The sequence below is a fragment of the Henckelia pumila genome, chromosome 3 (genome assembly GCF_033568475.1).
Source record: "Henckelia pumila isolate YLH828 chromosome 3, ASM3356847v2, whole genome shotgun sequence".
Lineage (NCBI taxonomy): Eukaryota > Viridiplantae > Streptophyta > Magnoliopsida > Lamiales > Gesneriaceae > Henckelia > Henckelia pumila.
Genome location: NC_133122.1, coordinates 182,192,024 through 182,219,908, shown reverse-complemented (window position 1 = coordinate 182,219,908; position 27,885 = coordinate 182,192,024). Strand labels below are relative to the sequence as shown.

Genomic DNA, 27,885 nt, shown 5'->3' with positions numbered 1-27,885 from the left:
ACCCACTGAATATTCGGAGCAGCGTACGTATACTGGAGGCGCCTATGTTCTGAGCATGTTATTCCAGTTATGATCCAGTTTACCAAAGCATTCATATTTCATGCTGCATGCATCATATAAACTTGTATACTAGATATTTTTGTACTGGGCGTTAGCGATCACGTCCCTGCTTTTATCTTGGACACCTCATTCGGTGTGGCAGGTTTGTAGGTGGACCAGGAGTGAGATCAGTAGTTGGTCGGTGACCAGGGCCTAGTAGCAGGGGTCACCAAAGGTTTCTAGATTAAGATTTTATTTGGTATTTATTTTTATTCGATATTTTTGTAATAATTTAAGTTGTTTTCTGTCAGATTGTATATTGTTTAAGTTTTTGCAGTAACTCTGATTTTGATTTTTCTGTTTAAGCTTAATTGCATGCTTAGGTTTCTGTTTAGTAGGTGATCACAGTGCGATTGGGTTAGGATGTTTGTGAGACCTCGGTTCTAAACATCTAATCTCGGGTTTAAACAACAATTAAGGCAAACTATAATCCAAGATTGAAAGCAATAAAAAAATTTTTTAAAATGAACAGTGCTCCGCTCGATCGGTAAGATCTTACCGATCGAGCGAGCCAAAAACTTCACAAGTTCTGCCCGGGTAAAACCAGCGCCGCTCGATCGGTAAGATCTTGCCGATCGAGCGGCCAACGAAATGCAGAAACAGAGAATTGCAAGAATTGCCATCGAACGATCGGTAACATTCTGCCGATCGAGCGGTGACAGAAACTGAGTAATAACAGCAGAATTCATGCTAGAATTTAAGTACAATACCATCATAATATTATCATGCATTACCATCACAAATTCTCCAACTAATACATGAAGAATTGGAGTCACTCACTCGCTCCAATTATAGAATATGCAACTATAACATTTCAAAAAAGCTCGCATAATCAATACAACAACATAACGAAGTTTGATATCTAAACATGTTCCAATATCACTAGGTAGACATGCTGACACGACTTCTAAACCGAGTCTCACTACTAGCTCTCCCTCTTGATGCTAACCAGGTCTTCGCTGACTTGGTCTTGCCTCACCTGTTGCCAAGTACACATACAACACAAAGCAACAGCTGGATAACCGGTGAGAATGATAATCCCAGTAAAAGCAACAATAAACATGCTTTCAAGACAAAAACGAAATCAATAACAACGTAATGAAATGCATGTCTTTAAATCGGGATATCAAATCTGATAAACGAGGGATTGCTGCTGTGCTTTTGGGATCCCGAGGATGAGATCACGTAACGACTCACCGACTCTCCCAATCGAGGTGGTGCCACGTATCCCACTCCTCTAGACTTTGAGCAACTATAATGAGTATGCTAGCACCAGGCGAAACGACTACGACCTAGGCCACTCAATCGTAGTTCCCAAATATCTAAACAAAAAGGGGCGGTTCTGCCCGCTAGAACAAGATTGGCTCAAGATGAATGCATAAAAAAACATAAACATAAGCCACATAAACAACTCAAATAACCAAAATACAAGTTCCACATGCTAGAACAAGTATTGATGCAATATGTGATTTGAAAGGGAAACTCGAGAACCAACAGTCCCGAGTATGCTATCCCGCTACGATGACTGCTTTTACCTTTCAATGTCGTAGATCCAACTCCGGACAAGCTACAACAAAAGATTGTATCAATAACTATACAACCTAAACAACAACAATGGTTCAAGGAAAACTCTTTACCGATCTTCGTCCAACTCTTGACGATCAAAATGTTGTTAACCCTGGGCTTGACAAACTCCAAACGAATCTGTTCAGATACAAATCAAAGATCAATAACCATGATCAACTTACAAGCCAAGTTCAACAACTCAAAACGGTTCGAAATCTCAAAACTCAAATCGACGGCATAACGACTATAAACTGAACAAAATGACAACGCAGACAGCAGTTCAATATCGATATCAACTCATATCAAAGCCAATACAACCATAACAAGGCAAACCCAACAAATCTCAAAACCATGATTTTCGAAAATGGCTTTCAAAAATCATAACAAATCCGAACGTCGCTCTATTTCAAAACCGATAGGTAATAAACGATCAGAACTCTGTCGAGAACAACATACTCGAATCTAGAACGATTCTAACAACATCCAAAAACTAGAATGTATCCGATCGTAGAAAAACTTACGATATAACGGAGCTCTCGCTGCAGTGATCGCTAATCTGCCTTCAGAAATAATTTCTAACGGACGGATCGAGCTCGGACTGGATTTTGAAAGTTTGGGAAAATCTTGAAGGCGTTCTAATGGAGGATCTCGGTTAGGGGAGGAGAAGAAGACTTTCTCAATTCTAATCTAAGTGTAGATAATATATAAAAATCAATATTTGCGTTTTAGTCCCTGAAATTTCCAAAATTTGCAAAAAGGACCCTGATCAAAATCAAATTGGCTCGAGAACTTTGTAATCTCCGATTAACTCAAATAAACTCATTTAAGATAAAAACGGGACGTTACAATTCTCCCCTACTAAGAAAAGATTTCGTCCTCAAAATCAACGAGAACCACAACTCATAAGATAGAATAAAGAACTAAAGACAGTAAGAAGAACTCACGTCATCCGAATAACTCTGGAAAACGCTGTCTCATGTCAGACTCTGTCTCCCAAGTCGCTTCCTTGACTCCGTGACGGCTCCACTGTACTTTCACCAACGGAATCAACTTGGTTCTGAGTTTTTTTTCTTTCCGATCAAGGATCTGAATCGGTCGTTTAAAATAGCTCAGAGTCTCGTCTAACTCGGCTTCATCAGGCTGAAGGATATGAGAAGGATCTGGATAATACTTTCGCAGCATAGAGACGTGAAAAACGTCGTGAATACCAGATAAAAATGGAGGAAGTGCAAGTTTGTAGGCAAGATCGCCTATCTTCTCGAGAATCTCGTACGGCCCGATGAATCTCGGAGATAACTTCCCTCTCTTACCGAATCTGACAGTGCCTCTGAAAGGTGAAATCTTCAGAAAGACTCGGTCTCCCTGATCAAAACTCAGAGGTCTACGCCTGACATTCGCATACTTCGCCTGTCTATCTTGAGCTGACTTCATTCTGGTTTGAATGATCTTAACCTGCTCTGCCATATCTATAAGCATATCCGGTCCCAAATCTGGTGACTCGGACAAATCATCCCAAAACAACGGAGATCGACATTTCTTACCGTACAATGCCTCAAAAGGCGCCATACCGATACTCGCTTGAAAGATGTTGTTGTAAGAAAACTCGACAAGAGGCAAAGAATCCTGCCAACTAGTGCCAAAGTCTAGCACTACCGCTCGCAGCATATCCTCTAACGTCTGAATAGTTCGCTCTGACTGTCCATCTGTCTGAGGATGGTAAGTTGTACTCAGATGCAATCGAGTACCAAGTGTCCCCTGAAGACTGTGCTAGAAGTGCGAAGTGAATCTAGGATCTCTGTTTGAAACGATCGACTTCGGCACACCATGCAATCTCACAACATTGCTAACATACAACTCAGCCATCTGATCATGACGATACGTCATCCTGTATGGAATAAAACACGCAGACTTCGTCAATCGGTCGATCACTACCCAAATGGCATCGCATCCTCGAACGGATCGTGGTAGCTTTGTGACGAAATCCATAGAAATGTGATCCCATTTCCATTCAGGAACAGATAGACTGTGCAAAAGACCTCCTGGTCGCTTTCGCTCTGCTTTTACTTGCTGGCAGTTCAAACACCGAGATACAAACCTCGCAATGTCGCTCTTCATTCTCTTCCACCAGAACTGGTTCTTTAGATCGTTGTACATCTTACGACCTCCAGGATGAATACTAAACCGACTGCAATGAGCCTCTCGAAGAATACGCTGTCTCAACTCCGAAATATCAGGCACAACAATACGGTTATTCACAAACAAAACATCATCTCTAACCTGGAATTCAGACTGATGCCCAGATCTGACTTTCTCTACTGAAACCTGAATGCTCGGCTTAGACTTCTGTGCTTTTTTTATTGCAACAAACAACTCTGGTTCGGCTTGAATAGCAAACACTCTGATAGTCTTCCTATCTGTTTCAAACTCTAAACTAGAAGTGCAACAATCATCGATCAACTGAGAAACACCGATAGTCGAAAGAGATAGAGAACAAAGCTTTCGGCTCAAGGCATCTGCAACTGCATTCGACTTTCCCGGATAATACTTGATTTCACCGTCGAAGTCCTTCAACAGATCTAACCATCTTCTCTGTCTCATATTCAGCTCTACCTGTGAAAACAAGTACTTAAGGCTCTTATGATCAGAAAAGATCTTGAAAGACTCACCATAAAGAGAGTGACGCCAGATCTTCAGAGCAAATACAATCGCAGCTAGTTCAAGATCATGAATTGGATAACGAGTCTCGTGCGGTTTCAGCTGCCTCGATGCATATGCCACCACATGCTTATGCTGCATAAGAACACAACCCAAGCCTCGGTTAGAAGCATCACAATAGACTGTGAAACCTCCAGTACCCTTCGGAATAGAAAGAATCGGAGCACTGGTCAGTCTCCTCTTCAGATCAACAAAGCTAGCCTCACAATCTGCAGTCCAGACAAAAGACGCATTCTTCTGAGTCAGCTGGGTAATAGGCTTGGAAATAGACGAGAAACCCTCGATGAATCGGCGATAATAACCAGCTAAACCCATGAAGTTTTGGATCTCAGGTACTGATGTTGGTCTAGGCCAATTCATAACCGCTTCAATCTTGCTGGGATCGACAGAAATCCTATCTCCAGAAATGATATGACCGAGGAAGACAACTCGATCTAACCAGAATTCACATTTCGACAGCTTGGCAAACAACTGCTCAACTCGCAAAATCTGCAACACGGTCCTCAAGTGCTCTGCATGGTCATTACGGTTCTTCGAGTAGATAAGAATATCATCAATAAAGATAATGACGAACTCATCTAAATAACGCTGAAAGATACGGTTCATCAAACCCATAAAAACCGCTGGAGCGTTAGTCAAACCGAACGGCATGACTATAAACTCAAAGTGACCATACCTCGTTCTGAATGCGGTCTTAGGAACATCTTCCTCTCGCACTCTCAGCTGGTGATAGCCTGACCTCAGATCAATCTTCGAATAGACAGAAGAACCCTGCAGTTGATCAAAAAGGTCATCTATTCGGGGTAAAGGATACCTGTTCTTAACTGTAGCCTGATTCATTTGGCGGTAGTCGATACAAAGCCGCATAGAACCATCCTTTTTCCGAACAAAAAGCAAAGGAGCACCCCAAGGCGATACACTAGGTCTGATGTATCCCTTGGCAATCAAATCCTCAAGCTGCTCCTTCAACTCTCTCAATTCAATAAGTGCCATACGATACGGAGCTTTGGAGATAGGTTGAGTACCTGGCACTAAGTCAATGCTGAATTCGATTTTCGAATAGGTGGCAAACCAGGAACATCTTTCGGGAACACATCAGCAAATTCTCTAACCACCGGTAAATTTACCAAAGCTGGGCTAGATTTCAGTACATCAACTGCATACACCAAAAATCCTTCTGCACCTCTCTGTAACAAACGAGTCATAGATAATACTAAAATCAAAGGAATTCTAGATCGAGAACCCTTACCAAAGAATTTCCACTCGTCTGCCATTTCAGGTCTGAACCTGACAACCTTCAGAAAACAATCAACTGTTGCCCTGTACTTGGTCAAAGCATCTATACCGACAATACAATCAAAATCTGACATTTCAAGTACAATACAGTCGAATTATAACAAATTTCCTTCAAAACACAGTTCACAGTTCCTGACTAATCTGACAGAAACAATTCCTCCACCCAAAGGTGAAGTAACAGCTACTACTGTAGGCAATAACTCAGTAGGCAAAGCATGCAATATCACAAATTTCTCAGAGATAAAGAAATGGGAAGCACCTGTATCTATCAAAACATGAGCAGAATGACCAAAAATCGAACAGTTACCTGCTATAACATCATCAGGTGCCGCCTGAGCCTGATCCTCTGTCAAGGCGAAAACTCGTGCCTGCTGTCTCGGGGGCTGGTTTGCAGTAGGGTTACCTCCCTGTCTGTTCTGCTGCTGGGGCTGGAAAGAGTGAACTGCAGAATACTGCCTCTCAGGCTGAGCTGCAGGTCGAGATGAACTTCCACTCTGAGCTTGATCTCTAAAACGCTGAGGGCACACCTTAGAGAAGTGTCCCGGTTGCTGACAGGTGTTACAATTACCAAAGACTCCCACACACTGATCCGGTGAGTGTCTTCCCCCACACTTGCTGCAGTACAAGGATGATGATCCAGAACTCTGTCCTGAACCGAATTGCTTCGAACCACTGGAACTTGAAGAACTTTTCCCCTGCCTCTTGAACTGTTTACCTCTCGCTTTATACTGATCCTTTCTGTTTCCCCCACTGCTTCCACCTTCATACCTCTGCAGCTGGTTCAGATGCTGAGGTGGCTGATTCTAATACTGAGATGGTTGGTTCTGATACTGCCTCTGTTGCTGAGGTGCCACTTGATTACCTCTTTGCCTCCACAAGCCTGCTTCTGCTCCCTTTGCGTGATTCATGGCATCCGCAAAGTTGTTAGGCCTGTTGGTGTTTACCAACGTGAAGACGTCGGGGTTCAAACCATTGATGAACTGATCTGCCTTAGCTTCTTCATCTCCGGCAATTAGCGGTGCAAAACGCAACAGACTATCAAACTTAGCCACGTACTCTTCAATGTTCAGATTCCCTTGCCTCAGGTTGGCAAACTTTGCTCCCTTATCTTTGCGATACGAGATAGGGAAAAACCGCTTATAAAACTCAGATTTAAAAAGAGTCCAAGTAACTTCCGTACCTCTACTCTCAAATGCTTTCTTCGTCATGATCCACAAGCTCTTAGCAACCCCACGTAGTTGATGAATGACTAACCTGATTCTGCGGTCATCTGTGTAATCAATGGAATCAAACAGCTGATCAATATCATCCAACCAAATCTCACAGTCAACTGGATTTTCTGAACCCATCAACAACGGCGGATTGAACGACTGAAACCTCTTCAGCAAGGTTTCCATAGGCGAGCTGTAGCATCCATCTCAACCGTTTCGGTACTAGCTTGCTCAGTTGTAGGAATAACTGGCGGTATGTTTCTGTTTATCACTCGACGAGGACCCATCTGATAATCAAAGGTTAGGACACGAGATATCTCAATCGCTACAATCAGTGCCCTTACAACCGCTTGGCATACTGGATAACAGTCGATAACAGAAACAGTTACATCTCAAGTAGATCATGCTTTATAAATTAAATCACAAAAACATGTAATTCCATAATTCTCAACAATAAAGCATGCTTGCATGGAATTAAGTACACAGTTAAATAATTCAAACACATGCGAGGAGCCAATACATGCAGACTCGATCTATCCCGCTCACTCTAGTTCGACCAAGAATATTAACTCTCTAATACCACTTAATGTGAGACCTCGATTCTAAACATCTAATCTCGGGTTTAAACAACAATTAAGGCAAACTATAATCCAAGATTAAAAGTAATAAATTTTTTTTTTAAAATGAACAGTGCTCCGCTCGATCGGTAAGATCTTACCGATCGAGCGAGCCAAAAACTTCACAAGTTCTGCCCGGGTAAAACCAGCACCGCTCGATCGGTAAGATCTTGCCGATCGAGCGGCCAACGAAATGCAGAAACAGAGAATTGCAAGAATTGCCATCGCTCGATCGGTAACATTCTGCCGATCGAGAGGTGACAGAAACAGAGTAATAACAGCAGAATTCATGCTAGAATTTAAGTACAATACCATCATAATATTATCATGCATTACCATCACAAATTCTCCAACTAATACATGAAGAATTGGAGTCACTCACTCGCTCCAATTATAGAATATGCAACTATAACATTTCAACAAAGCTCGCATAATCAATACAACAACATAACGAAGTTCGATATCTAAACATGTTCCAATATCACTAGGTAGACATGCTGACACGACTTCTAAACCGAGTCTCACTACTAGCTCTCCCTCTTGATGCTAACCAGGTCTTTGCTGACTTGGTCTTGCCCCACCTGTTGCCAAGTACACATACAACACAAATCAACAGCCGGATAACTGGTGAGAATGATAATCCCAGTAAAAGCAACAATAAACATGCTTTCAAGACAACAACGAAATCAATAACAACATAATGAAATGCATGTCTTTAAACCGGGATATCAAATCTGATAAACGAGGGATTGCTGCTGTGCTTTTGGGATCCCGAGGATGAGATCACGTAACGACTCACCGACTCTCCCAATCGAGGTGGTGCCACGTATCCCACTCCTCTAGACTTTGAGCAACTATAATGAGTATGCTAGCACCAGGCGAAACGACTACGACCTAGGCCACTCAATCATAGTTCCCAAACGTCTAAACAAAAAGGGGCGGTTCTGCCCGCTAGAACAAGATTGGCTCAAGATGAATGCATAACAAAACATAAACATAAGCCACATAAACAACTCAAATAACAACCAAAATACAGGTTCCACATGCTAGAACAAGTATTGATGCAATATGTGATTTGAAAGGGAAACTCGAGAACCAACAGTCCCAAGTATGCTATCCCGCTACGATGACTGCTTTTACCTTTTAATGTCGTAGATCCAACTCCGGACAAGCTACAACAAAAGATTGTATCAACAACTATACAACCTAAACAACAACAACGGTTCAAGGAAAACTCTTTACCGATCTTCGTCCAACTCTTGACGATCAAAATGTTGTTAACCCTGGGCTTGGCAAACTCCAAACGAATCTGTTCAGATACAAATCAAAGATCAATAACCATGATCAACTTACAAGCCAAGTTCAACAACTCAAAGCGGTTCGAAATCTCAAAACTCAAACCGACGGCATAATGGCTATAAACTGAACAAAATGACAACGCAGACAGCAGTTCAATACCAATATCAACTCATATCAAAGCCAATACAACCATAACAAGGCAAACCCAACAAATCTCAAAACCATGATTTTCGAAAATGGCTTTCAAAAATCATAACAAATCCGAACGTCGCTCTATTTCAAAACCGACAGGTAATAAACGATCAGAACTCTGTCGAGAACAACATACTCGAATCTAGAACGATTCTAACAACATCCAAAACTAGAATGTATCCGATCGTAGAAAAACTTACGATATAACGGAGCTCTCGCTGCAGTGATCGCTAATCTGCCTTCAGAAATAATTTCTAACGGACGGATCGAGCTCGGACTGGATTTTGAAAGCTTGGGAAAAGCTTGAAGGCGTTCTAATGGAGGATCTCGATTAGGGGAGGAGAAGAAGACTTTCTCAATTCTAATCTAAGAGTAGATAATATATAAAAATCAATATTTGCGTTTTAGTCCCTGAAATTTCCAAAATTTACAAAAAGGATCCTGATCAAAATCAAATCGGCTCGAGAACTCTGTAATCTCCGATTAACTCAAATAAACTCATTTAAGATAAAAACGGGGCGTTACAATGTTGCTCCTCAACACTCGGAGGTTTTTTTTATTATACCTACTATTCAGATTTTATGATTACTTTTTCGATTTGGAATTTTGGTAGATGCGATGAAAAATTAGAGTTTTAATTGAATCAAATGAATAGATATCCCTGTATGTGCTTGATTGTGCACCGATAGCAGAGAATTTTTAGTTAAACCTTTTCTTTCGATTTAGTCATGTTTGTGATTTTCTTTTCCATGGAAATCTGGGCGATTGTTATTTTGGTGGATAAATTGCTCGATTTAATTTATGCTTGTTGATATCCTACTTATGTAAAAATAGTTTTTTTTTTTTTGTAGTGACCCTTACCGAGGTCACCTACTAATAAAAAACATAGGCATGCAATTAACTTAATTAAAATAATGAGCCAGAATTAAACTGCGGAAGCAATAAATATTATACAATCCAAGAAAAAGAATCTGCAAATACCCAAATATTTATACAACCAAATCGAAATACTGTATCAATCCAATACAATAAAACCCTAGGCGAACTCTAGCTGGCCAACCACTGCCTAGCCCCTCTTGGATCCACTCGCCTCATCCAATCGCAAACCTGCCCCATGAAATAGGGTGTCCAAATACACAAAGTACGAGACGTGAGCATAAAAGGCTCAGCACGAGAGTATGAGTATACATGAATTCAAGTGTACCTCCGACTGACTAGATGCCAAGAATCAGATAACAAAGACAGATCGGGCCCTGGTATGTAGCACGTTGTGCCGTCGCTTCAGGAGGTGGCTCACATACCAAAAACCAGTAGATACTCCGGATCTAAATCGATGGAAGTTCATCCACTAACTAGATAGGGTAAAACCCTACTATCAGACATCTCAAAAGAGATAGCTCAATATGCAAATGTATGCAACATATAATCATGTCATATAAATCATGCAGTCACAAATACATGCATACTCAGTCAGGATATCTCCTACAGTACTTTCGTACCTCAATTACTAAGCAAGCTCTACCAGATCTAGATCCACGCCTATAATCCGCACTACACTGCCAAATGATACTAATATCATTATAGTGCTCTAAAAGCCTTAACTAAGCTATTGCATACTCCTAAATATTTTTAGGAAGCAAAAGCTATACCTGCGTCCGTCGTCAGCCCGTTGTTGTCGCTTGCCTCAAACTAGGTCACAGCTCCGCTACGACGTCTGGATCGCTACGCCACTTCTGCATTCCCAATGGGACGCCTAGAATTCCCTAGATCTAAGCTAGAAGACTAAGAAATCGAGAGAAGAGAGGTGATTGGTGCGTCTGAAAATGAATCTCGGCTGATTTATTTATAGACGGAGTTCGGGCCGTCTGAACCCTACTTCGAAGCCTCCGAACACGTTCGGACCGTCCGAACTCAACTTCGGAGCATCCGAAGTCCCATCAATACGTCAGCCGTGATGTCATCTTGCTGACGTAATCAATGATGTAATACTCGACCCCGATCAGAGCGTCCGAACATGTCGACGGAGCATCCGAACACGTTCGGAGCCTCCGATCCTGGCTTCGGATCGTCCGATCATGTTCGGAGCCTCCGATCTTCCTTTCGAAGCGTCCGAACTCAGGGTTCCTAATTGCGATTAGTTCTTTAATCTATTTATTTGGTTACGGGCTACTACATTCTCCCCCACTTAAGATATTTTGTCCTCGAAATCAAATCTTAAGTACTGAAAGCGAAACAACGTGCCAAAACATCCTTATTCAAATTAAACATTTACAGAGTTCACAATTGAATACAACTCGAAAACAAAATCAAAATAACTCAGGATGTTTTGAACGCATCCTGCTTTCCCTCTCCCAAGTGGCTTTTTCAGTGCCTCGGTGCTGCCACTGAACTAAAACCAAAGGAATGACTTTATTCCGCAAGACCATATCCTTAAGATTCAGGATACGAATAGGTCTCTCTACTTAAGTCAAATTCGTATCCACCTGAACTTCAGACGACTTCAGAATATGAGACTGATCCGCCAGATACCGTCGCAACAGAGATACGTGGAACACGTCATGAATACTGGACAGATACGGTGGCAAAGCTAGCCGATACGCTAAATCGCCAATGCTCTTCAAGATCTCAAACAGACCGATAAATCTGGGAGACAACTTGCACTTGAGGCCAAATCTGAGAATCCTGCGGAAAGGTGAAACTCTCAGAAACACTTTATCCCCAACATCAAACTGCAAAGGCCTACGCTTAGTATTAGCATAGCTAGCCTGACGATCCTGTGCAGTCTTAATCCATTTCTTGATCTGATCAACAACATCTGCTGCCTGCTGGACTAAATCCGGTCCCTCAGCCTGTATCTCCCTCACTTCTTCCCAAAAGAGTGGAGTACGACAACGCCGTCCGTACAATGCCTCAAAAGGTGTCATTCGAATGCTACAATGATAGCTGTTGTTGTACGCGAACTCAATCAATGGCAAATGATCCTGCCAGGCTGAACCAAAATCCATAGCGCACGCTCGAAGCATATCCTCCAAGGTATGGATAGTGCGCTCTAACTGTCCATCAGTCTCCGGGTGATAGGCAGTACTCAAATTGAGAGTAGTGCCCATCGCACGCTGAACACTCCCCCAGAATCTAGAATTAAACCTGGGGTTTCGATCGCTGACAATGCTCACAAGCACTCCATGAAGTCGAGCGATCTCCTAGATGTACAACCGAGTCATACGATCTACAGAGTACTCTCGGATATAGGCAATGAAATGCGCTGACTTGGTGAATCGGTCCACCACAACCCAGATAGCATCACAATTTCTCGAGGATACCGGCAAATGGGTCACAAAATCCATCGTGATAAGCTCTCATTTCCACTCGGGAATAGGCAGACTGTGAAGCAAACCTCCAGGTCATCGGTGTTTTGCCTTGACCTGCTGACATACCAAACATTTCGAAACATACTGATACACGATGCGTTTCATCCCCTTCCACCAAAACCGAGTACGTAGATCCTTGTACATCTTGTTGCTCCCCGGATGAATACTCAACTTAGTGCGATGTGCCTGAGACAAGATCTCTTCTCGCAACTCTTCAACCTCCGGAATCACAAGCCTACCAGACAAACACAGAAACCCATCTGACTGATAGTGAAATCCAGACATGCTACCCTCGTTGGCTAGACGAGCCAAACGCTGGGTTTTCGAATAAGACATCTGAGCATCCCGAATCCGTGAATACAAAACTGGCTCAGATAATATTACAAATATCTGGATATTCTGCATACCCTTCTTGTGCTTGAAGGTATACCCTGAAGAACAACAATCCTCGATCGCACAAGATATCGAACAAATCTAAAGTGCGGATACTCGCACCTTGCGACTAAAGGCATCAATAGTGAGATTAGCAGCTCCCGAATGGTACTTAATCTTGCAATCATAGTCCTTAAGCAAGTCCATCCAACGTCTCTGCCTCATGTTTAACTCCACCTAAATGAATAAATACTTGAGACTCTTGTGGTCGGTGAAGATCTCAAATTTCTCTCCATACAGATAATGACGCCAGATCTTCAAAGCGAATACAATATCTGTCAACTCCAAATCATGAACTGGATAATTGTCTTCGTGTAACTTCAACTGTCTAGAAGCGTATGCGATCACATGCCCATTCTGAGTCAGAACACAACCTAACCCCTGAAGAAAAGCATATGTGTACACCACATACCCTCCAGATCCTGACGGTAATGCCAATACCGGTGCAGAAGTCAACCGTCGTCGAAGCTCACAAAAATTCTCCTCGCACTCTGAGGACCACTCGAAATCAACACCCTTGCGAGTAAGCTGCGTCAATGGTCGAGCTAGCTGAGAGAAGTTCAGAATGAATGACGAAAATATCTTGCTAGACCCAGAAAACTACGGATCTCAGCAACCGTTCTCGGACGCGACCAATAAAGCACTGCCTCGATCTTGCTCGGATCAACAGAAATCCCCTCCCTGGATATGATGTGGCCAAGAAAGACCACTTGATCCATCCAAAACTCACACTTACTCAATTTGGAGTACAACTGCTCTTCCCGAAGAGTCTGCAGTACCAACCGCAAGTGAGAAACATGCTCGTCTGCATCACACAAATATACCAGAATGTCGTCAATGAAAACCACGGCAAACTTATCCAAAAACTCCCTGAAGACGCGGTTCATCAGATCCATAAATATAACCGGCGCATTAGTCAAACCGAAAGGCATTACTAGAAACTCATAATACCCATAGCGAATACGGAATGCAGTTTTTGCTATGTCCTGGTCTCGGACCCTCATGTGATGATATCCAGATCTCAAATCAATCTTGGAGTAAACCGAAGTACCATGCAGCTGATCAAACAAGTCATCAATATGAGGTAAAGGATACTTGTTCTTCACAGTAACCCGATTCAGTTGTCGATAGTCAGTGCATAGCCGCATAGACTCATCCTTCTTTTTCACAAAAAGAACAGGAGCTCCCCAAGGAGATACACTAGGATGAATGTACCCCTTGTCCAAAAGATCATATAACTGATTCTTCAACTCTCGCATCTCTGACGGAGCCAGATGATACGGTGCTCGAGAAATAGGAGAAGTACCTGGCATCAACTCTATGTCAAACTCGACTTCCCTAACAGGAGGAAAACCTGAAATCTCATCTGGAAATACATCTGGAAATTCATTCACAACATGAATACTCTCTATCTCAATGCTCCCAGCGGACAAATCAACTGCATAGATGAGGTAACCTTCCCCGCCAGACTCTAGAGCTCGATAGGCTCTCAAGACTGATACCAACGGCATTGAGGGTCGCGCTTCCTCACCATAGAAAAACCAGCTATCACTCCCATCCGAATGAAAGCGTACTAATCTATGATAGCAGTCCACTGAAAATCGATAGGTAGTCAACATGTCTATCCCCAGAATACAATCGAAGTCATCCATCGCAAGAACCATGAGATTCGCTATCATAATGTTCCCTTCGAATTCTAAAGGGCAACCCATCACTAGACGCTTAGCCAAAGCAGATTGACCCGTCAGAGTAGAAAAAAAAACTACTACGTCTAGTGCAATGCATGGTAACATATGCCTCTTAACAAAACGTGCATAAATGAAGAAATGAGATGCACCAGTGTCAATAAGTACAAGAGCAGGTATTCCATATAACAGAAATCTACATGCAATGACCTTCTCATTCTCCTTTACTGCCTGATCATGCCTCAAGGCAAACACCTGACCAGAAGCCCGCGGCTTCAAATGGGAACTTCCAGCAGACTGTCCATGCGACCTCTACTGAATGGTATCCTGAGAACCCGATCCTGAACCATAACCGCCTCCCCCAGCTAGTGGACAATCCCTCCGGAGATGACCGACCTCTCCACAGCGGAAACATGCCCCAGAAGCTTTACGACATCTATCTATCGGATGGTTCTTCCCACAATTGTCGCACTTCTCCTTCTTCTCGAAACGAACAACACCACCGGAATTAGAGGAAGAAGAAGTAGATCCGGAATTCTTGAAAGACTGAGCACGGGGACCCAAAGAACTCGCAGGTCTAGACTGAGAGAAAGACCTGTTACACCGAATGCTATCCTCCGCTGGTGAAAACGGCTCACCAAGCCCTCATAAGTCATATCATCACCGACCGCCACCCTGTCATGAATCTCTGGGTTAAGACCCTAAAGGAACAGATTATACTTCATCTCAGAGCAGTCAGCAATCTCGAGGTAATAAGATAACAGATCAAAAAACTTCTGCTGATACTCATCAATCGTCATAGATCCCTTACGCAAACTCGGTAACTCACCCGCCTTCGCCTGACGGAGTGCAGGAGAAAAGTATAGCTTTTGAAAAGCTGTGAGGAAACTCGGCCTAAGTAGCAACTCCTCTCGCCGCAACGAATGGTGCAAAATTGAATCTCCACCACTTACGGGCTCGTTCATCCAGAAGATAACCAAGAGTCTCCATCTTCTGCTCCTCAGAACAGTGAAATGTCTGAAAACAAGTTTCCATGCGATCTAGCCAGTTCTCCGCATCCTCCGGAGTTTCACCTCCGACCAAGGGCTTAGGACCCATCTGTAAGAACCGACGCACACTAAAACGGTTTTCATCATGACGACAATGATGTCGTTCTCGATGACGCTCCCGATCACCATCGCCCCAACGTCCTCCTATACTGTCATGGCTACTCTGATCATCGCGATCCGCCATCTACAAAATTGCCTCATGGTTATCTTATGCAGGGATGGGCAATCGGATCGGGTAGTTCGGGTCCCGACCTGAACCCGATCGGGTACAAAAATCGGGTTGTTCGGGTTTTTAATCGGGTTCAGGTAGTAACCGAACCCGACTAATATTAAGTCAGTTCGGTTTCGGGTAGCAAACTGCTACCCGAATTACCCGATCGGGTACCCGACTACCCGATTTTTATTATTTTATTTAAAAATATAAAATTTAAATGGGCTATTGGTTTGGACTTTTATTATGAGGCTCATTATTTTAGTACAAAATATGCATTTTTGATGAATGAGGCAAGGGACAGTGTCCTTGTTCTTCCATGAGAGAAAGTTTGTATCCATTTTGTTTATTTTTATTTTTTAAAAATTAACTTTTTTTGTTTAAAAAAGAAAGCAGGTTACCCGAACCCGACCCGACCCGACCCGAACCCAAATTAATCGGTTACCCAAAGAGTCGGGTACCCGATGTTATCGGTTCGGTTTCGGGTAGTACAAAATACTACCCGACTAATCGGGTACCCGACCCAAACTACTCGAAACCCGAACTACCCGACCCGTGCCCACCCCTAGTCTCTCCCGAGTGCTGAGTAAATTTTATTGTTCTAATGTCAATTTCGATATCCCTATCAAAAATCAAACAATAAAATAATTTAATCAAGTTCTATGGTTATCTTTCAATTACCTCAAAAGAACTTGTAGGACTCCCGAACTCTACAAAATCCTAGGTTGTGTTTTCCTATTATTCTATTCAAAATCCCCTCTCCCGAGTGCCAGATTTCAAATAAATTTAACATTCAATCTATGACCAGTAAATAGAAAGACATCAAAACAAAAATACACAAATAAATTGTTAAGAAAAAATAATAGTAGGCAAAATAATATTCAAAACATGAAAATCAAATCAAGATCCGTCAATCTCTAAAAACAACAAATAAGTTTATGATGAAATCATTAAACACATAGATATATTCAAAAAGTTCATAATAAATCAAGGCAGATAATAAAATCACAGAGTAAAGTTGATTCTCCGTCCCCAGATGAATTTTTTTTGTCTTGTGATTCGATTATTTCTTGTCGTTCACTCCCACGTCTCAAATTCGTGTCCCAAGCCTTATTGAATGCGTAGTTGTGTGTGGTTGTGTTGTTTGGATGTCGCTTATTCTTCTCTCAATTCTCACGTTGATGCTGTTTTCTCTCCTCCGATGTGTTTGGCTCTTCTCTCAGTTTGCGTCCTTGAATTTTTTTTTATATGTGCTTGAAGCCGGCCGAATAAAAGCACAAAAACTCGCACAAGTTTCCGTCTTAAAAAATCTGAATTTTTTCCATCGCGGCAGTGTAGGTGCGCTGGTCTTTCGCACTCTTTTATTTTTTTTCGCACAGAGGCGGCGCTGGGGCGCTATATTTACGGCGCTGGGGTGCTGCTGCTTGTTTCCAGCGCGCAACATTCTTGTAAAAATCATCTCTCGAGTTCTAGCCGTCGGATCAAGCTGAAATTTGGACAACAACTTTAAAACATCTTACTTAAATTGGAACAGTGGAGATTGGATTTGGATGTCCCTAGAAACTCCAGTAAATTTTTAAACTTGCAGCTCCGTAATTCCTTCTTTCCGCCTCTTTTCGGTATTTTTTCTCCAATCCTTGTATCTCACAAAAACAACAATAAATACGCATAAAATCCACTCGATATATCACAAAAAGCAAGTTAAATCATATGTAAATTAAGTGCATAAATTGCACTTATCAAATCATCCCAAACTTAGATTTTTGCTAGTCCCGAGCAAAACAATAATGTTTAATATAATCGGCCTTCGAATTTTATATTCCACAATTCAATCCACATGTCGGCTAATTTTCTCAAGAGTTCTCGTGTGTATATGTGATTTTTCAATCTTATCTACCCACTCAACTTTCGATAAAATCTTGAAATCTATAAGCTTCATAAAACCATTAACTCCGCCCTCAAGTTTCAAAATGCAATCAACCAAGTTCAATTTTTATTTGCACATATCAAAAGGACTTTTTCGGTTAACAATAGGTTCAAGCAAATTCAGTAAGAGATAAGTATCCAGATATGTATCAATGGTAATCAAAGACTCAGGATTCAAGCAAAGAGAATTGGATATTTTCATATTTGGACAGTATTGAGTAGCTAAAAATATTACTTGCATTGCATTGCCAAATATTGATCTTGGCTTCCTTCTACTCCATACATTTTACATCTTTTTATCTTGTATTTGGATTAGAATTTCAATTTTTTTTTCAAGACCTCCCCTCATCTTACTTTCTCCGTCATTAACTTTTTCTTTTTCTTTGAACTTTTTAGCTCTTCATTTAAAATTTTATACTTCCAAGAATATAGAATGACTAAAAAGGTTCAATTGGTTCAAAAACGTCTAAATCACTTATGTGTTAATAAAAAACTACCTCAATTTCAAGCAAAAATCACAAAAGTTAAGAATTAATCCTCTAATCCACATCACAAATTCACATAATTTTTCTTTAATTTCTAAGAGTATCGAAAATCATGGCATTCATGCATAATTGTGAGAACTCGATATTAAATATAGCTAACACCAAATTTTCAGCACAAAAATTTATTTTCATCACAAGCCAATACAATTACACATCATGCATTTGACTCCTTAATCCTCAATAAACTCAAACCTACTCCAACTCAACTATCAAATTTAACTCATAATTTTTTTTCTTACACACTCTCACAAACTTAAAATCATGCATTGTCCTCAATATAAAATAAGCCAATAAAATAGCATAGGAATTCTATGTACCTGTGCCGACGACCGTCAGTGATCATCATCCTTTTTATCGTCATTTGTAGCGAATTAGGGGTACAGTAGGCGTAACACCTCCAAACTTCATCTCCACACAACTATAAAAATTTGACAGGGGAAAAAAAAATTTAAGACGCCCAAAAATAAAACTAAAATAAATAAATAAAACTAGAAAAACTTGGGTTGCCTCCCAAGCAGCGCTTAGTTTATAGTTCTCAGCCAGACTGCGTCTGCAATTTCAAAACTTTAAGATTTGTGAATAAACTGCAGACATAGATAAAACAAAATACATTAAACCATAAAATAGAAATATTAATTAAATAAAAATAATTCTAAATCAAAATCAAGATCACTTGATAACAGTATTAGTGCACAATAATTATATCAATCCTGGTAACGACGCCAAAACTTTATTTCATTATTTATTTCTCGCTCGCAAGTGCACGATGTCAAGTTTTAATATATGATGAGTAGAGTATCGTTCCCACGAGAATTAAAAATTTATATTCACACCAAATCCTGTAATTAAAATAATGTCAACTTTGTTTAGAAAATCAAAGTTTTAAATTCAATAAAACAAAATAAATTAAATGAACCAGAATTTCAAGGACGACTTTGGGTACACGAACTGAGACGGGTTCTAGATATAAGATTTCACTCAATTTTAATTCATGTAAATCATATCAGTTGATAATATCATTTATTTCAATTTATAGGTCAAGAGTGTTATTTACTGCCTCTCCGAGTATCGAGTAAATTTTATTATTCTAATGTCAATTTCGATATCTCTATCAAAAATCAAACAACAAAATAATTTAATCAAGTTCTATGATTCTCCTCCGATGTGTGCGGCTCTTCTCCCAATTTGCGTTTTTGAAGCCCCTTTTATATGTGTTTGAAGCCCATTAAATAAAAGCCAAAAAAAAAACGATGTTTCGATCTATGAAATTTTCAGGATAAAACTTCGTTTGTTTACAAATGAATAAAAAAATAACGAAATGAATTTTCATTATTTATTGTAAGAAAAATAGCTAGCAACACATAGTTCTACAAACAAATGAAATTAGAGACCGATTCCAATCTCCAATTGTAAAATTCTTTTTATTTCTATTTAGTATTTATAGCTTAAAATATGATACCACCATTTAATCTTTTTTTAATTCATGCACACACAGATACAAAATTAGAGTTTCTCAATCTCAGATTAAGAAGATATATTTATTTTTTTTATATTATATTTGTTAGATATGTTGAAAATATCTGATTAAAAGGATATATTTATTTTCTTATCTGTCTAAGATATGTCGAAAAACTTCCAATATGTTTTGATTTGTAAAGACTCGAGAGATTTGTGTCAAACCAAATGGAAGATGTGGCCGTGGGGGGATTGGATAGATACCTATAATATAATTATTTGAAAAAGATAATTATTTAAAGCAAGATAATAATATTTATTTTTTTTAAAAAAAACTATGATAAAATTTCTAACAGCATTTCAACATAAACAACGACGGAGCAAGTTTTCTCGTAAAAATAGTCATAATAATATTTGAAAGCCTTGGCGAGCTAATCAAACTATATCTGAGCAGCTAGGGTTTAGAGCCACAGAGAACCGGGAGAAAATGGTGAATCGCTGCAAATTCTGGCTCCCCAAGAAGAACAGGCAGTGCGCCAACTCTCCTCTGCTCAATTCTACGTAAGATTTTATCTCATTTGCAAATATCGATGCGCATTCGTTGTGTTGTTCATTACTTTTTTTTTTTTTAAATGGTTTAGGTTCTGCGGAAACCACACCCAAAGGTCTCATGCTCAGTGGATTCCTTGCCCCATCGATCCTTCTCAGTAAAGCGATTATCTTTACTGCGTGTTTTATTGTTTCTTTCTAATGCTTGCTCCATTTTATGCACTGGCGTTGGCGTACGCATGAATTTGTTATCAGGACAAAGACCTATTTGAAGGGCCCCCCTTATTATATATGTCACGGATGTAGTGATATTCTCTGAACATTGTTTTGCATGGTGTAGCTCTGTGCTGCAGGAGAATCTCAAAAGCCACTTAAATAGATGCCCGCTGCTGAAAAGAGTGCGGTCGCTCGAACTCCAACCTTTCTACCAGAAGGGCATTAATGCGGGTGATGAGTATGACTATGATGAAGTAGAGAAAGCTGCCGTTGACGACTCTGCCCTTACTTCACAGATGAAAAGGAATGCCGTTTATGCCATGACAGGGCTAGAATTTTCTGCGTTGGTTGCTAAAATCAAGTCCGTGCATTCTTCATTATGCAGCAATATTCCAGGTTCTTACAAGATTCCTGGGGCTTGTAGTATATGGACTCAACAAGAAATCGACAAGTATTTAAATAGTTCCAACATCTACTCATTTGCTGCTCTAACAGTGTTAACCTTCATTGTAATTGGTTAGTTACCTGTTCTTTCTAGGAAATTACCATATCAAGAGAAACATGTGTTACAGCAGGCTTCAATTCTTGGGAATCTAGAAGAATTTGGGGGGTTAAAACAATCTCATTTGAGTTATAATTCAACCAATGGCCAGTGTGATTCCAACAAAGAGTCTGAGAATCATAATGCTATTCCTGCGGTAGTTGAGTTTGGAGCTGGGAGGGGGTACTTGACACAGATGCTCTCCGATTGTTATGGGATCAAGAAGGTGGTGTTGGTAGAGCGGAAGTCATATAAACTGAAGGTAATTTTTTCTGAAATTCATGTGTTAAATCTCATTTTTGAAGTGAAATTTTGCCTAATTATATTGTGTTTATTAAATGGTGATTGGGGTATTTAGTTGGCCAGCCTCATTCTTCGTGTGATTCGGTATACTTGGACAAATGGTTTTAACCTTAATGTGAATTTGTGAATTTATACTGTTAGGCTGACCGGAGTTTGCGACAGAAAGAGAGCTTAATACTAGAGCGGTTGAGGATAGACAGTAAGGTTTCAAATCCTCTATGTGAATCCTAATACATATTTTTTTTCCTATGTTTTCTGATATATTTTTATTTGCACAATGACAATTGAAACAGTGCAATCAATTGATTAAACACTTAGGTGACACATTGCCCTATGATGCCTCTTTTAAATAAAGATTGATCCATACTTGAGGGTCATTCTGTTCACGTCTGAGTGAAAAACCTTAGGGTCGAGTGCAAGTGTATGATTTCATTTTGATGATTGCTTTTTAGGATGAAACAAAATCTGGTCTGCTATAACCAGATTCTCGCGTCTACATCAGTTGGTTACTGTCTGCAGTCTCTGCCGAGGACTCAAAACAATGATCTTTTTGCAGTTATGAATCTTAATGAAAATTACACTTTCTATTGGGTTTAAGATTTAAATGCAGTTTGGCACTTGACTGACCAACCTGTTAGACTTGAAATTTTGAAGTTTACGGGACTAGTTTTTTCTCTTTCTAGCAACTCCATAATTCAGATCAGTGTTTTGTATAGTGGTCCTCTTAGAACTGTTATTGTTAATACCTTCAGAATTGAATCATGATATCAACCTAATTGTGAAGAGATTCTTGTGTATACTCAAGTAATTTTATTTAAATGCATTATTGTGAATGTTTTGTATTTGATTATATTAATTCTTAAACTACTGCAGTTGAAGATCTGAACTTGAAGGCCGTAGAGGCTTTACAGGGAGTCGAGTATTTAGCCATTGGCAAACATCTCTGTGGGCCTGCGACAGGTAATATTTTTTAATTAGCAACCCTTATTTGTAGCCACTCTATAGTTGTGTTATGCGGTGCAATTTTGGTCCAGATGCAACCTTAAGGTGCTGCATTAACCCACAATCTGAAGATAGCCCAACTACTCAGTCCCGAACTAGTTATCTCAAAGCCATAGCTATCGCAACATGTTGTCATCATCTTTGCCTGTGGAAAACTTATACAAGTAATCAATTGAAAATCACCTGTTCTGTTTTATGCTTATCATCTTCATAAGTTGCTAGCTTCATTTTCCTTTTCATTTGGACTATCGTTATATGGTGACAAACAGCCAATTGACCACTTGCAGACAAGAGATACTTTACTGATTTGGGTTTCACAAAGGAAGATTTTCACGCGATTTCATGGTTTACCAGTTGGGCAGTTGATGCAGATCATGGCTCAGAATTTTCAGTCGCGGATCACTCAGCCCAGCTTGAAATCATGTTCGCCATGTTACTCATTTACATTTACTCACTATTCTTGTCTCACTTGCTACAACATACGTGCATGTACTCTTAGACCTTAGTTGCTAAATTTAAATTTGGGCAATTGTATTCTTTTCATTTGTCCATCTCTTATGCTTGCTAGTGAATGATGATAATTTCTTTGTCATGATTTAGGTGGGAGAAGAAGGAAAGTTGCCCAGATTCGGATTTATGTGCGGTTGATGAAATAGTAAGGCAGATGCAACCGACGGATCGGGCAGCGTTGGGATTCATGTGCAAGGATATAATCGATTTTGGGAGGCTGAAGTGGCTGGAATCACAAGGGCTGAAATCCCATCTCGTGAAATACGTCCCCTTTAGTATTTCTCCTGAAAATAACCTCTTAGTTGCCGGGACATGACAACGTCTTGGTGTTGTGATTTCCTGGGTGTTCATTTCTTGTGGGAGCTATTTGCAATTTTTATTTTGATTTAGATTCAGATTTAAATTCAGTTATAATCTAAAAAAAAAAAAAGAAACTCAATTTCTAATGAGAATTATTGATTTACTATCGATGTGAAATAATCAAAATTATTCAATTGCGACATTTTAAATCGAAAATCAAATCAGTACCAAGTTACTTGATAATTTTAAAATTGAGGAGTAAGCTACTAAGATCAATCCGACACACAAATGGATTTTGAATTACTTTAGTTTTAATTTGGTAACTAAAGTATAGAGAATAAGCAATGTATAAAATGTGTATAGTATTTATATTTTCCATTGTTTTCTGATATAAAGTGATATAATAGCGGTAAAGAGGATGAAGAGATTTAGAGTGTGTTTGACTAAGAGGGTGTTTGGCAGAGCTTAAAAGCTTTTTCAAACAGCTTATAAGCTGTTTTAGAGCTTTTAAGCTCTGAAAATGTGTTTGATAAATTTTTTTAAAAACAGCTTATAAGCTGTTAAACAACTTATTTTAACAGCTTATAAGCTGTTTTTAAAAAAAGTTACCATACAGATCCGGAGAGCTTTTAAGCTCTAAAACAGCTTAAAAGCTTTCCCAAACACCCTCTTAATTGAAAAGAGATTAGAGACAGATTTTCTTTGCAGATCTTTTTTTTTAAAAAAAAAATTACTGTATAAAATGCTTTTGGTCCAAAACCCATTTATCACGACCCTATAAAAAAATTAAATTTTATTTGAAAACTAAATCAGCTCATTTTATTTAGATCACATTTAAAAAATCATAGATGAAAGAAATAGAAAAAAAGTTATTAAAGATAGTTTCACGGATCAATTTCGTATGAAATATTAATTTTTATCATAAATATAAACATAATTAATCCAAAAAGCATGTGAGAATAGAGACCTGTCTTGGTTCAAAATATATAGAAGATAAACATCAGAGTGGTAAGCAAATACAACATAGATACTAATTAATTGTAATTAAGGTGTGAGTTGGGTGTATTAAATTAAGTATCAAGTTCATTAATTAAGCCCATGTGTTTTTGGCCCATGAGAGAGTCCATATATTCTCTCAATTTATGCTCTAAAAATTTTCTAGTTTTTTGTGAGTAGGTTTGCATCGGGCATCCCGGCCCCTCTCACCTTATTTACGCATTTCGTGATGTCGATGACGATTGGGTGTTGGAAAATTGTTGAATGAATTGATGGAATAAAATGACATGAAATGGGCTTGAAATATTTTTTCAAAAGGCTTGTCCCAATTGATGCAAAATTCAAAATTTGGTGAAATAAATTGGAGGAAAATGGGGAATTGGTTGTCCCACATTGGAACAACTCCAATTTGTTGCTCACCTTATATAATCCAACTTTGGATTATGGGATTGGGCTCTTAGGGCACCAGATGTTTTGTAAAGGGACAAGATGCTAATCGATGCAACAAACACACGCGCGCGACCGGCCGGCTCGGCGAGGCGAGGTCTTAAGATCAATTATTTTTTTTGGATAAAATTTAATTGAAAAAAAAATAATATTTATTATTTTTTAGTGCGCCCGAGCGGTCCTGGGCTTTTTGTCATTGGTTGCATCCTTACGCCATAAAATATGTTTTTTGGAGTCATAGTATATATATATGACTGTTATAACGCAGAGAGAGATATCTGAAACATCTGATAATATCAAACGATTGATTTCTTTGAGTTTCTCTGCATATTCTTTCCTCTCTCTCACAAAGTCAAAGTTGACACTTATTTTAGTTCGACGAAGATCGAGATATTTGTTGTGCTGCTATATCTCGATTGAATAGTCGTTGTATCTTAGAGACGATTGCCGCCAACGTTGAGCACCGTTAATGTAACGTCCGAAATTTTTCTACGTGATTTCGCATGCTTAATTAGGAAAAATAATTAATTTTAAAGACTTAATATATAGAAAAATAGTTGTTTGATAAGTACATATTATTGGAAACCTATTTTTCACCTACTAAGTCCACTTTAAGAACTTTTAGTACACTTTTAAAATTGAGGCATTATTTTGGACGAAGATTGGAGAATTAATATCATAATTTAGAATGTTAAAATCTAATAAGTATAGGCTGGATTTTTGTATCTTTGACCTAACTAGCAAATGCACGACAAGTCCATTTTTCCTACACAAGTTGATGGCCCTAGACCCATCCCTTCTTTACTACAATTTAAGGCATTGTCTAGCCTCAATCATTCTCCTCCCTCTTCTCTCCTTGCCCTTCGAGTATTCATATACAATACTTAGCAGCAGCTAACTCACAGATCCACACACCTCACGAAATTCTTGGTGCAAACTCAAGGAAAAATCGGAGTCCGTCCGTCCAAGTCGTGATCTACGCAACCGCATACATTTTTCTTGTGTTTTAAACACAAAGGCACATTTGAATTCTCTTATTTTCTCACCATTTAAGTTATATATTCCTGTTTGATCATGAAATCAATGTTTTCATGTACTATGAATGTGTTGCATGAATATTATGTAATGATTTGCAAGCTGTCCATGACGTTTCCTTCTTTTCATGATTGATGCTCACGTTTTCTTCATCTGGATCGGTTATGGCTGCTGGTGCATGGCTAGGTGGGTGTCTTAGGGTACCTAGGGTTGAGCTTGGTCGGAGTTTGCTGATGATCTAGGCTGGAACCGAAGCTATTCTTTTCTGATGCGCAAGTTGTTGCAGATTGAGCGATCCTGGAAGATTGCTTTGTATACACTATAGGTTGTGAGTTAGAGGTGGATTCCAATTGTATTAGAACCCCAGGACCTTGGGTAAGGATGTGTTGGTGATTCTACGGTCGGTGGTTGCCGGAGCTAGTCGGTCCAAGCCGCCAAATTTGGGAATTGCGATCTGCGCGCGAGCAGAAAATAAAGTCGTGTTGTGGTGGTTTGTTCTCCTACTATATAGTACGGTTTTGGGTAAGATTTGTTGGGTTAGAATCCCCTAGATGTTGGCTAAGTTTTGAAAGTGGTTTCACGGTATTTGGTTGTTTGATCAGGTCGTAAGAGTGAAAATACAGCAACTGCTCATTCTTGCGCGTGAGCTGGGAAAGGTTGAGTGCAAGCCTTCATGTGAGCTGCTCAGGTCACGGTTTGGGCTTGTTCTTGGCTTGATTGAAATGTCTGAATGTGGGCTAGATTTAAGGGGCGGTTCTCTGGTCGGAACTGGCCGGACGTCGGCCTTCTTTAAGGCTGCTCGCTGCCACGCAGCAGCTGGAAAAAGGGGATCGGGTTCTGGGTTTGCTTCGGCTGGGCTCGGGCTGGGTGGTCCATGTCGGGTCGGAGGGGTCACGGGTCATGTTGGTTGGGTTTGGGTCCGGGTCGTGTTGGTCGGGCTCAGATATTTTTATTTTAGGATTTATTATTAGTTAAAGAGTTAAATTAAGCCTAAGTTGAATTAATGAATTTAAATGGGCTATTTGGGATAATATTTTGGGCTTAAATAATTATTAAGTTAATCCATTAAATTTTATGGGCTTAGGGTCCATGAAAGTTATTGGGCCAATTTATGATATTTTGGGCCCATTGGGCCAGTTTAGATTATTAGTGGGCTTGGGCTTTATAATTGGGCCATATATGTCCTATTGTGCTTGAATAATTTATTTGGGCTTAAACGTAACTTAATGAGCTTAAGATGAGTTATTGAGCCAGCCTAAAAGTTAATGGATCTAAGTTTAAGGAGTCAGCATGTAACGACCCACTATATCAAGACGGGTCTTTTCAGCGTGCTTATGTCCTCACTCACACGCACCCTGAGAAACTTCCCAGGAGGTCACCCATCCTAAAATTGCCCCAATTCAAGCACGCTTAATTTTGAAGTTCTTATATGATGAGCTCCCGAAAAGAAGATGCACCTTCTTGATATGAGAAGTACATATGAAATCTTTTAATACCTCCTCAACTATGTAGTCCCATGCCTACACAGTCTCAGAATCCCCTCTCATTCCGGCACGGGATCGGTTCATTCATGTCTCCCTCCGCCTAGAATCCTACCAGGAGCCGCTCATTGTCCGTGCAACCTCTTGGCACCGGCGATCACTCCCTGCCTCCTCAGCCCCGGGCGTCACATGCCCACCAGCTTCCGCTTGGTTCGTCCCCGAACCATACCGTACTAAGAGAACCTGGCTCTGATACCATTTGTAATGACCCACTATATCAAGACGGGTCTTTTCAGTGTGCTTATGTCCTCACTCACACGCACCCTGAGAAACTTTCCAGGAGGTCACCCATCCTAAAATTACCCCAAGTCAAGCACGCTTAACTTTGAAGTTCTTATATGATGAGCTCCCGAAAAGAAGATACACCTTCTTGATATGAGAAGTACATATGAAATCTTTTAAGCCCTCCTCAACTATGTAGTCCCATGCCTACACAGTCTCAGAATTCCCTCTCATTTCGGCACGGGATCGGTTCATTCATGTCTCCCTCCGCCTAGAATCCTACCAGGAGCCGCTCATTGTCCGTGCAACCTCTTGGCACCGGCGATCACTCCCTGCCTCCTCAGCCCCGGGCGTCACACAGCAGCCTGAACCAATCCATAAAAAAATATGCATGGTCTGTAAATATATATTTAATTATTGCATGAATATTTTAAGTATGACAATAGATTATTTTATATTTATATTAATTAATTAAATATATATTGACGGACAATATTTTACGAAAAATAAGATCATGAATGATTTTTATGATGTGCATGATATTATATGTATATGTA

General features: G+C 39.9%; 1 protein-coding gene across 3 annotated transcripts; it reads left to right on the top strand.

Annotated features, from left to right (window-relative positions):
- Positions 1–20,059: 20,059 nt before the first annotated feature.
- LOC140891080 (tRNA:m(4)X modification enzyme TRM13) lies at positions 20,060–23,226 on the top strand. 3 transcript variants are annotated; one of them, XM_073299343.1, is made up of 9 exons: positions 20,061–20,227; positions 20,308–20,373; positions 20,556–20,882; positions 20,970–21,234; positions 21,417–21,474; positions 22,149–22,235; positions 22,310–22,441; positions 22,565–22,766; positions 22,878–23,226. In XM_073299343.1, exons 1-9 carry the CDS (start codon positions 20,154–20,156, stop codon positions 23,101–23,103), a joined length of 1,437 nt encoding a protein of 478 aa, XP_073155444.1. In that variant the 5' UTR covers positions 20,061–20,153; the 3' UTR covers positions 23,104–23,226. The 3 variants fall into 3 exon arrangements, with proteins under 3 accessions (XP_073155446.1, XP_073155444.1, XP_073155445.1); XM_073299344.1 differs by having other exon boundaries at positions 20,062–20,227; positions 22,565–22,700; XM_073299345.1 differs by lacking the exon at positions 22,310–22,441 and having other exon boundaries at positions 20,060–20,227.
- The last annotated feature ends 4,659 nt before the right edge of the window (positions 23,227–27,885 follow it).

Bases quoted from the DNA above. Each gene is read 5' to 3' on its own strand.
- LOC140891080 (XM_073299343.1), top strand. From the start codon at position 20,154: ATGGTGAATCGCTGCAAATTCTGGCTCCCCAAGAAGAACAGGCAGTGC. The intron at 20,883-20,969 runs GTATTTAAATAG...TGTTCTTTCTAG, and splicing joins ACTCAACAAGAAATCGACAA to GAAATTACCATATCAAGAGA. The intron at 22,236-22,309 runs GTAATATTTTTT...ATTTTGGTCCAG, and splicing joins TCTCTGTGGGCCTGCGACAG to ATGCAACCTTAAGGTGCTGC.